Here is a 12,062-nt window from a genome sequence, read left to right on the forward strand (position 1 = left end):
TTTACTGGCATTCGGAATTCAGCAATCCTGGCAATACATGTTCCTGTATGCACTGTTCTATATGCTGACATGGTTCTAGATGCTTTTCTAAGTTACTTTACTTAATCCTTAAGAATCTGAAAAGATGGCTCAGTGGTTAAGAGCACTCTGCTCTTCCAGAGGTCCTGCATTCAATTCCCAGCAAACCACATGGTGGTAGCTTACAACCATTTATAATGGGATCTGATGCCCTCTTCTCTCATGCAGGCATACATGGAAGCAGAATACTGTATACATAATAAATAAATTAAAAAATAAGAAAAGAAGCTGAGCAGTGGTGGCGCAAGCCTTTAATTACAGCACTCAGGAGGCAGAGGCTGGCGGATCTGTGAGTTCAAATCCAGCCTGGTCTACAAGAGCTAGTTCCAGGACAGCCTCCAAAGCCACAGAGAAACCTTGTCTCGAAAAAACAAAAAGAAAAGAAATTTGCTGACAATCATACTGAAACTAACTGAGTCAAAATACAAACCCGTTCTTACTCTTTAGCTTATGCTGTCAATTACTATATGAACCCTAGTCTCATGAAGTGTGTATTCTAGTAGCAGGGCTAGCGAGATGGTGACAGAATAGCAACACTACAAAGTTACAGAAAAACCAGCAGAATGAGTTCAAAGATGGTGATGAAAGGGAAACTGTATTTTGAAAAGAACTACTAACAGTTCTGTGTCCCTCCATCAGGGCAGTCAGGAAAACATCTGGGAAAGAGGTGAAAAGAACAGCCGGCACAGAAGTCATAATTTCAGCAAGTTCAGGAGAAAAGGCCAACCTGACTGACTGCAGGGATGGCGCAAGGTGAGAAACATGTGACTCTGGAAGGTTTTAAACAAGTTTTTAAACAATCTGCGTCGTGAAAAGTTAACTCTACCCATCTGTACATAATAAAATGATGTATGGGGCTAGAGAGATGGCTGGAGGTTAAAAGCACTGGTGGCTGCTCTTGCAGAAGACCTGGGTTTGATTCCCAGTACCCATATGGTGGCTCACAATCATCTGTAACCCCAGTTCTAAGGGATCCTAGCCCTCCTCCGACCTGTAAGAGCATCTCATGCATGTGGTACACAGACGTACATGCAAAGAAAACACTCATGCACATAAAACAAATAATTAAAACAAAATTTAGAGAGCCTAAAGTAGAAGCAAACAAAGCAACAGGAAAAAACTGTAACAGTTTCTGTGGGAATCATGGTAAACAGCAGTAGCATTTACTAAAATGGGAAAGATACGTTTTACAATTACTGTTTGAAGCCAGGCGTTGGTGGTGCACACCTTTAATCCCAGCACTTGGGAGGCAGAGGCAGGTAGATCTCTGTGAGTTTGAGACCAGCCTGGTCTACAAAGAGCTAGCTCCAGGACAGCCTCCAAAGCCACAGAGAAACCCTGTCTCAAAAAACCAAGAAAAAAAAAAAAAAAAAGAATTACTATTTGAAACACCTACATGAAGATGTCAGGCACTAGATGCAAAAATAAATATAAAATTTTGCATGTCATTTCATTTGTATCAAGTTGAGCTGGAGTGATGAAGAGAAAAGAACGAATTCTAAGCCCCAGCTCACACTAGCATTCACTAAAAAAATATATTTGACAATAAAGGCTACATTATCTCACATCTATCAGGTATTCAGATACCAATTTAATGAACAAAAGAGAAAACAAAATGAGACTTTAGTACTCATTCCAGAGAACACAGCAAGGAAATGTGAAGTAGCCCATATACTTCAATAATCACAAACATCCACAAAACAATACACAGAAACCCTGGCTCCAAAAACCAAAAAAAAAAAAAAAAAAAAAAATCACAAACATCCAAACCCTTCACCTTGACCCCTACTACAGGATGGAGGGGGAATGAGATACACCTACAGCATTCACTCCAACTCCCACACAAAGTCATGTGTCGTTGCACCTGGTTTTTATGTGGTGTTGGGGATTGAACATAAGGCATGCTAGGCAAGTAATCTTCTCACTGAACTACATCCCCAGCCTCTGAGTGAGTCTTAAAAGTTTCTCTGTGTAGTCCTGGTTGTCCTGGAACTTGTTCTGTAGACCAGGCTAGCCTCAAACTCAAGAGATCCACCTGCCTCTGCCTCCTGAGTGCTGGGATTCAAGCTCCAGTGTCCTTCAACTTTTCAAAAGGTCTTATAAATCACAATTTATAAGAAGTAAAGACAATTCCAAATTAGCAAAAGGTTATTTCAACCAAATTTCTGCTATTAGAGTTCAAAAACTATTAACTCATGGAAACAGTATTGTTGCTATAGGTGTTATTTGTTTCATGAGCAATTGATTGTACCAGTCACTGTTCTAAGTCACACATAATATTTTTTTTCACAAAAAAATCCTTTGCAGATTTTTCTAAAATAAGTTTTATGTGCATGAATATTGTATCTACATGTATATATGTGCATCATGGGGATGCATGGTACCCCCAGAGGAGAGCATCAAAATCTCTTGGAACTGAAATTACAGACCAGTGAGCTACCATGTAGGTGGTGGGAACTGAGTCAAACCTGGGTCTCTGGAAGAGTAGTAAATGCCCCTAACTGCTGAGGCATCTCTCCAGTCCTAGAGTACGTACTCTTTCTACTTTCCTTTTATGGTTGAGGAAACTAAGGCACAGATACATTAAGCAATACCTCTGCAGCCACAAAGCTTCTGGGTTATGAGGCTGAGATTTAAACTTGGGCACTGTGAATCTTGAACTGTGTTTAGCCATTGTACTGCGACCTGTATGGTTAAATCTAATGGCACCATTCACTCATGTGATAGTTAAGTGAATAAGCCTTCATGATTTAGCCTAGAAACAACACCAATATCCTATTTCAGTGTCCTTTCTGCTATGGATTGAGCATTCTTCTTTCAACTGCACTGCACTTTCCTGGTTCTCCTTCATCTCTGGCCCACAGCTTTTCCTTGTTCTTGACTAGTTTTTAATTCCTCTTCTAACTAATCCCTCATGTTTACTCAAAGCTTGGGATTGATATATATGTTTTTAAATGCCATCTCAAAGGAGATGACCTTACCTGTTTTCAGTTCAAACCTCCTTTGAGCACCTAGTCACATAGTCCACTATCTCTCTGACCTTTTACTTGAGTAAATAAAGGCCATTTAATGATGAGCTCATGTTTTTGCACACATCTCACCTCTATTTCTCATCTCTGTCCACACCTCCAGCCATCGAGTTGCTAAGTACAGAAGTCTGGGAATTCTGTGTGCTGTCACCAAGCCTTATTGCCTTCTGTGGGGCTGAGACATTGTAAACTAGGCGGGCCTGGAGCTCAAAGAAATCCTCCCGTCTAACTGGGATTATAGGTGCCAAGTTTTCATGCCTGTCTAGCCCTGCTACTGTTATAAATATATCTTCACTTCTCTTTGTCTCCAATCTGTACCAATACAAGCTCCTATTATCAGTCACTTACATGGTTTATAAGGTTCTTAATTTAAAGGCTCCTTAGCCTTTTTTTCCCTCCCTTCAGTTTATTATCTATTAAAGCATCCATATTGACCATTGAAACCACAAGAGCAAACCACCCCTTAAAAGGTCAGGATGATGGGCAAAGGGTATGCTCATTTGGTTTCTAAAACTAAGGGGCACAAACAAGTGGAAATGTACAAGAACAATTCCTATTACCAAACTACACAAGTAATTACCAAGTGCTGTTTTAGAAGCATTTAGGTTCCAAAATCCTCTCCATAAATCCGTTTTAAGGAAAACATCAGCTACAAAAAACAAACCTGGAGTTTCTCATCATTTTCCAACTGTTAAAGCAATCAAATATGGCCTGGCATAATGGCAAACACCTTTAAATCCCAACACTTGGGAGACAGAGGTGGGCAGATCTTTGAGTTTGAGACCACCCTGGTCTACATTCTGAGTTCCAGGACAGCCTTGCCTCGAAAAACAAAAAAATCAACCAACCAAAAAATAAATAAACTAAAATCTAATATCTGATGGGACTGCTGAATCAAAGAAAATATTGCTTTAAACTCATGATTTACCAAGTACCTTTCCTACTGAGTGATAAAAATGCATTTTAGGAGCAAGCAAAGACATAAAGTAGGATGTTAAATCCCGTATCAGTAACAAGTGAATGCCATTACCATCTGTCAGCTTCTGAATAAGTTACAGGAAATAAGGTGGCAGACAAGCTAATTCTTTATGGATAAATACCCATATTACATCATCACAGCTAGTGTTCATTTGCACCTTCAGAAGAAACTGCCACAAAAGGGAAACAAAAACATTCAACTGATATATTCGAATTATGAAGCAGCTTTTTAAAATGTAAAAATATGACTGAGTTTCCAAAATGCCTGATATTTAAGACTCTTAAAGCATATTCCAGATACAGTCATTTCTGATGTAACTGAAATCAAAGAGGACATTTGCCTATTTTGAAGAAAAGTAAAGTACAATTAAGAAGTGTGAGCAGCCCTGTACAGATGGTCTGAATCTAACCCAACATGTTAACAAAGCAGGTTTTGTGGGGGAGGGGGAAAGTCTGCATCTTCTATGCTATAATTTAGCTGACCACACCCCTCCAAAAATGTTTTAAAGCAACGGGAAGGGGTTTGCATTTAAGTATTACTAACATCTAAAAAAAAATCTTTTAAACTTATTTTCAAACAGGCTTGGGGAGTGGTTCTGTGTTACTCTGATAACATTTGAAAAATATGACCAGTCAGTTTTTGTTTCTTGTCTCGGAGATATACTGCTCAAAGAAATAACAGACAATAACTAGGCAGCATTTCAGTGTTATTTGCCTAACAGAACATTTTTTAATTGAGATAAGAAATGCTGCACATTAACTATCACTGCTGTCCACTGAAGAGAAAGTTAATTTGTAAATTATCATAGACAATGAAAATGCTCTCTGTAAAAAATAGTGAAATTGCCACCAAAAGTAATGGAAGGTCCAAATGTCCTTCCTAAAATTCTTCAAATGGCTTACTTACATATAACACAGAACTATAGCTATTTTTAAAAGACCTCAGTGTATCACCAGTTAGCTGGAGAAACTGGAAAAATCTTTTTAAAAATCCTGGCTTTTTTTTTTTTTTTTTTTGGTTTTTACGAGACAGGGTTTCTCTGTATTGCTTTGGAGGCTGTCAGTCCAGCCCGGCCTCAAACTCACAGAGATCCGCCTGCCTCTGCCTCCCGAGTGCTGGGATTAAAGGCAAAAATCCTGGCTTTTTTTAAACAAAGGGGCTAAGATTTTCTGAAGTTTATTATTACCCTTTTTGTTGAAGCATTATTTTTTCATTCTTTCAGAATAATTCCAAGGTGCAATCTAAGACAAAGACCAACTACTCTTCTCTTTACACATCCATTCTAAATCATGGAAGCCGCACTTTCCTTAAAACAAATATAATTAGAATATTGCAATGTGTAAAGTGAAATAAATAAAAAGTTCACTCGTGTCGTTAAAATTATTTAGAAACCTGGTGATAGCACATAGGCAACGAAGCTTCCTGTTGGTAGCTAAGGATGAAGTCATTAATTAACAAGCCAGGATTCCCCTGTTCTTGGATCAGAAGCGGCACCTACCAGATTCAGTATTGTTCAGGGGAGGTGACTTTAAAACTAACCCGCTCCCAAAGCCTCCGAACCAGACCACGCCTTCCAGTTATCATTCGAATGGGACCGTTTCAAAGTGCGATACTACAACTACACATTTCCCGCGAGCTTTAATATCAAACAGGAGTCCACATTCAGGGTCTTTTGGCCATGCAGGAGCAACGATGAACTCTTGAACGCCCGCACTATTGAATGAAGCCGAGATGGAGAAACGTTTTGGGTTTTCGACCTTTAGAGCCCTCTTTGACCACTGGCCCTCAATGCTTCCCAACACTCAGTCACCCTCAGGGACAGACAGCAAAGAGGGATTCTTGACTTCCTGCCGTTGTTAAAAGGAGAGGAAACCCAAGAGCAACTTTGAACGCGTGGACCAGAGCCACCACTGCAAACATATGTCACCCAGCCCCTGCTCAGCGTTCGCGTTCCGCCCTGGAGGTTCCCTGGCAGCCCAGCCATCCCAGGTCCCCCAGAGTCAGCAACAAGACCCCGCGCCTCGTCCCCTCAGCCACCGCCCCCACCTTTATACCGCCGAGGCCCCCAACACCACATTGTCGGCCACCCAGGTTCCAATACAATGGAATGTCACTGCCCAGGGCTCTGCGGCGCCCCGCTAGGCCTCCCCTCAGAGTCAGTCCCGGTTCTCCAGGTACCGAGTTCAGCCTGGAACCTAAACTTCACCGAGCGGGAGTCCAGCACCGAGGGGTGACTGAGCCCCTCCACTCCCACCCAACCTTCCCTTCAGCCTCCACCCCCCCGAACCGCCCCGGGCGCGAATCCTGCACCGTGCGCCCTCACCCAGCCAGGACCATCCGTCAGTTGTCCACAGGCTCCCCTGAGAGCGATGAAAGGCGCCCCGAAGGTCCCCACCCGGCCCGGGCCCCCGGAGGGGCGGCACAGGCCCCGGCGCATCCGCGGCCTTTCCTGGCCCAGTGAGACCCCGAGCCCACCCTCTCTCTACCTGGCCTTGAGGCTGGGGCTGCTGCCGCTGCAGCTGGGGCTGGAGGAGGCGGTCGGGACCCGGGCTTCGTAGGCCCAGGCGGGGGCGGCGGGCTGCGTGGCGGCGCTGGCGGGGGGCGCGGGAGGCTCGGCGAAGCCCGCTGGCGCGTAGTGCGCGTCCATGGCGGGGTCTGAGGCGGTGGGGGCGGGCGGGAGGCGCGGGGAGGAAGAGGCGGCGGGAGCGGCCCTTCACATGGCGCGGTCGAGGGGGGGCGGGGGCGGGGAGGGCTGGCCGGCGGAACCCAGCTGCGGCTGGCGGGCCTCGGCTCGGACGTCAGGCGAGCGGCGGCGCCTGCGGCCGGGACTCGCGGCGGCCACGGCGCCCGCAGCCCAGGCGCCCCATGTTGTTGGATTTCCCAGGATGCACCTCCCGCGCCCTCCGCCCGCTCATCGCCCCGCCCCCCTCGGCGCCCCGCGCCCCGGGCTGCGGATTCGGGGGCCGGGCCGGACGAGGGCTGTTCCCTGGACACCCTGGCGGAGGAGACGAGGCCTACGCGCTCGAGCACCCGCGTGGATGCGGAGCGGGCAAGGCTTGCCAACGCAACGCCTGGAGTTCGTTACTCTACCCTCCGGGGTTCTTTGAAGGAACTCAAACAGTCGACTCCCAGCTTGTGATTGCTTTCTCTGCGCCCCGAACCACAGACAACGGGCTGCTACTCTACAGTGCTCGCTTCCTGCCCAAAGTTTGCTGGGCTTAAAGGATCTGGTTCCTAGTTCCTGCTTCCTGGGGGAGATTTCTATTCAAATTGATTCAAATTCAAACGAATTTTCCAGCCCTCGCTGAATGGGCCTTTCCCAGGGGTGCTTATTAACTGTCTCCACCCCCACCTTGGGGATTTTCTCACCCTGGAGTTCAGAATCTTCTATCCCAAGATAAATACTGCCGCATCTTTGATTAATCCAACTACCATCTGGATGACTTTAATTACAATACATTTGAACTCACTATGCACTCTGTGTTGGGTTTTTCTGCTCAAGATTTGTAATCTCTGCAGGACTCTACCCAAACATTGCCTTATCTGACTTCCAAGCTGTGTAGTGTGGGTAATTTAATGACTTTGAGGCTGTGCCTATTAAAGCTGTTTCTCCTTATGAGTAATGAAATTCAGGGATCATAGAAATCGTTTGGCTGGTGAGCCAAAAATTGAAAGTTAAAATTAACCATGTGCTTAGCAAAGATATCCAGCCCTCGAGATAAAGACTTAACACAAAGGTTTAAGCAAATCGGACAGGCGTAGCGGAAGACCTACTGAAGTTGATACACTATCTCGGTGATTATCTAAACGTCTGTAATACCTGGTATTAGGTCTGCTATTCCTTCCTAGACTAATTTTGTTCTGCGAGACTGTTTTCCTCCTGGCGCCTACATCCTTTTGTTTCTAAGCAGTCTTTAGTGTAAGCCCTTCGGCACCTGTGACTCTGGCAGCCTGGCTCCTAGGTGGGAAGTAAAGAAAGCAGTGGTTATTTACAAGTGAATTCGAAGGTGTGGACGCACGTGACCTTTCCAGTTTCATGTTAATCTCAGTAATCACTTACCATGGATATCTTTAAAAGGTGGTTTTCCTTGGGAAAGGAATTTGCCAAATCTCAGATTCTGCTGAAAAGTACCGCAAATATCCTTTACAACATTTACTTTTCTTCCAACAGACCGGAGATCTGGAGTCTAAATGAAACAAGTTTTCACAACTAACTATTATAGTTATAAGTTGTGAGCACTAAATTTTTGTCTCTGGAAAATGTAGGAAATGGAGTGCATGCTGTAAATGTTTTATGTAACTCGGTTTGAGACACCCACAACTGATCTCAGGGTGAGTTTACAGGCAAAACCCAAACAAGTGTCAATAAAACATTTATAGTCTCACACCATTATGTAGCTTGTTTATGTCACACAAAAGATATTAAGGAAAATTTTTAATATTTTGAAATAATACTTCTATCACCGTATGTTCCTTTGCCTGCTTAATAACATTTTTTCTAAACTAATATCAACACAAGCTTATTCTTAAACTGTTAGATGTCTATGAATATCATCAGTAAATATTTTAATATAATATAGTTATATACATTTACAGGGCACAATGGGATATTCTAATACAGGTAAGCAAATCTTTTAAAATTGTAAAGCTATGTAAAATTGAATGTTAAATGCATTCTGATCTTCAAAAGGATGTCTTTAGCAAAGATAGGAGTCCCAAACCAAGTCTGTTCCAGGAAGGGTGAAAGTTTAGAATGGACATTGTTGTTCTTGTTTTAAATAGGATATCCAGGTGTGTGTGGGGGTGGTGGTGGTGGTATGGTTCACAGATACAACTCTCATCTAGCATATGCCTTGAATTCCCAGCACTGCAAAATAGTTAAGAATAAATATAGCATAGTAGAGTTTTATTTGCTTTTTAAAAATCAGGCTTTTTTTAATGTGCATGGGTGTTTTGCCTGCATGTAAATCTGTGCATTATGTACATGTCCTGTACCTACAGAAGTTGTAAGAGGGTACCAGATCCCCTGGAACTGGAGTTGCAGCCAGTTGTGAGCCGCCATGGAGGTGCTGGGAATCAAACCAGGTCCTCTGGAAGAGTAGCCAGTGCTCTAGCCTTGAAAAGTAGATTTTTTTTTCTTAAATCCATTTGTTGTAATCCAGGCAGGTCCACTCCTTGAACTTGGCACAGTGCCTCTGCACACCCTGGCTCTGTACGAAGGCTCGGAGGTCTCTTTAAGAGAAAAAGTCTGCTCTCTGAGGAGACAGCTCTTGTCTGTCTGTCTCTCCCTCTTTCTCTGATAAACCTTCCATCAATAAACTCTTCATAATAAGTTGTGTCTGCAGATCCATTTCCCATCCACTGTCCCTCACCCGCCAAGGTTCCACCTTCCTGCTTCACTGTATTCCTAACACTATTCCTTTTTTTTTTTCCTATGAAATGCCTGCTCATTAATGAACCAAAGCTCATCTGAAATGATAAACCTTCCATTATGGATCCCCAACCCCTCCAGGCAAAATCAGTTGCTTAGATTCAGTTGTCCTATGGTACTTTATTTCAATTTCGTTGATTGGCTGGTTGGTTTTGTTGACATAAGGTTCATTATACACACAAGGATGACCTGAAACTCACTCTATGCATTATAGGTCTGGATGAAAAAATGAAATAAAAGGACATGACTACTCCTAAAGTATGGAGACCATTTTTTTGTTGTTGTTGTTGTTGTTGGTAGGTAGCTTTATGGGACAAAACAGGTAGAGGGAAGAGTCCAGGCTGAACATGGCCAGCAGACTAAAGCAGACCATGAAAAGGGGGAGGGGATAAGAGGATCAAAGAGAGGAGCCGCTGTTATGCCCAGATCACAGGGGCTGCCCAAAACCAACGAGGAGACCAAGCTCTGACTCTCCATCTGTCCAAAGCAGTGGTTGAGAGTGCCCAGCCCAGGTTTTTATCATAGTAGAGGTTGTGGTGAGCTGATTTCCAGGGTTCAAAACACTGTTTGGCTGACATTTGTAACACAAAAAATGAAAGGCCCAGAGATAGATATTGGGGTTCAAACAGGGTCAGATAAGCAAAGCAGTTTAGAAGGAAGCTTGGAAAAAACATCATTAAAGTTTAAAGCAAATCCCTTGGCAGGAAGCTGTAAATCTCAGCAACTGCCTGGAGGAGGAGAAGGAAGAGAGAACCATGCAGTCTGAAGTAGCCACATGGTGGAAATGGGGACTGAGAACAACTTGAGAGAGAAAAAGAAAATTCTGAGTATTTGGGAAAGCATGCCCAGGCACAACCAGTGTGGGGTGTGGTAGGAATGGGGGCCCAGGTGTGTGTGTGTGTGTGTGTGTGTGTGAGAGAGAGAGAGAGAGAGAGAGAGAGAGAAGAAAAAGGAAATGCTAACAAACTTCAAAGTTATGACACAGAAAAGTGGGCAGACCTTAGCAAAGCTGCATGCATATAACTCCATAAATAACTGCACCAGAGACAGGCTAGGGAATGAAAAGTACATTATTTATGTAAAGGGGTAATTATTCCTCCTCCTATCACTTTAATATGGCATAAAGTGGATCAGGCATGATCTCTTCACCAGGTGGTTAACAGGTCTAGCTGGAACTTTTATGTTTTTGGTAGCTTGGAATGTTAGGCCATATATTTGAGTGCTTGATCAGCAGTTTGTGGAACTGTTCAGGAAGGATTAGAAGGTGTGGCCTTATTGGGGTAGGTATATCACTGGGGATGGGCTTTTACAAATAATGCTGCTATGAACATAGTAGAACAGACATCCTTCTTATATGAATGTGCATCTTTTGGATATATGCCTAGGAGTGGAATTGCTGGGTCTTATGGTAGACTGATTCTCATTTTCCTGAGGATTCTCCAAACTGATTTCCAAAGTGGCTGTACAAGTCAGCATCCCCACCAGCAGTGGAGGTGTGTTCCCCTTTCTCCACATCCTCTCCAGCATAAACTGTCATTGGAGTTTTTGATTTTAGTCATTCTGACAGGAGTGAGATGGTATCTCAGAGTTGTTTTGATTTGCATTTCCCGGATGGCTAGGGATGTTGAGCACTTTCTCAAGAGTCTCTCAGCCATTTTAGACTCCTCTATTGAGAATTCTCTATTTAGTTCTGTACCCCACTTTTTAATTGGATCCTTTGGTGTTTTGGAGACTTGCTTCTTGAGTTCTTTGTAAATTTTGGAGATCAGACCTCTGTCAGATATGGAGCTAGTGAATATCTTTTCCCAATCTGTGGGTTGCCTTTTTGTCTTGCTGACTGTGTCCTTTGCCTTACAGAAGCTTCTCAGTTTCAGGAGGTCCCATTTATTAATTGTCAATCTTCGTGTCTGTGCTACTGGAGTTATGTTCAAAAAGCTATCTCCTGTACCAATTCATTCAAAGGTGCCTCCCACTTTCTCTTCTAACAGGTTCAGTGTGGCTGGATTTATGTTGAGGTCTTTGATCCATTTGGACGTAAGTTTTGTGCATGGCGATAGACATGGATCTATATGCATTCTTCTACATGCCAGCATCCAGTTATGCCAGCACCATTTGTTGAAGATGTTTTCTTTTTTCCATTGTATATTTTTTAGCTTCTTTGTCGAAAATCAGATATTCATACATGTATGGGTTAATATCAGGGTGTTCAATTGGATTCCATTGTCTCCCTGTCTATTTTTGTGCCAATACCAAGCTGTTTTCAGGACTTTAGTTCTATAATAGAGCTTGAAGTCAGGGATGGTGATGCCTCCAGATGTTGCTGTGTTGAATAGGGTTGTTTTGGCTATCCTGGGTCTTTTGTTTTTCCATACAAAACTGATTATTGTTCTTTCAAGATCTGTGAAGAATTGTGCTGGGATTTTAAGGGGGATTGTGCCAAATCTGTATATTGCTTTCGGTAAGATTGCCGTTTTTACTACGTTGATCCTACCTATCCAAGAGCATAGGAGATCTTTCCACCTTCTGGTGTCTTCTTTAATTTCTT

The 12,062-nt window shown here is 43.4% G+C and overlaps 1 protein-coding gene across 1 annotated transcript in view; it reads right to left on the reverse strand.

Annotated features, from left to right (window-relative positions):
* The window catches only part of Qser1 (glutamine and serine rich 1), a 57,710-nt gene extending 50,973 nt beyond the window's left edge, over positions 1-6,737 (reverse strand). Inside the window, exon 1 of the mRNA XM_005064830.4 lies at positions 6,573-6,737. Coding sequence (XP_005064887.2) covers positions 6,573-6,733 — 161 coding nt within the window. The 5' untranslated portion in view covers positions 6,734-6,737. The remainder of the gene's footprint in view (positions 1-6,572) is intronic.
* Between the last annotated feature and the right edge of the window lie 5,325 nt (positions 6,738-12,062).

Source organism: Mesocricetus auratus, unplaced genomic scaffold (genome assembly GCF_017639785.1).
Source record: "Mesocricetus auratus isolate SY011 unplaced genomic scaffold, BCM_Maur_2.0 Super-Scaffold_100004, whole genome shotgun sequence".
NCBI classification, from domain to species: domain Eukaryota; kingdom Metazoa; phylum Chordata; class Mammalia; order Rodentia; family Cricetidae; genus Mesocricetus; species Mesocricetus auratus.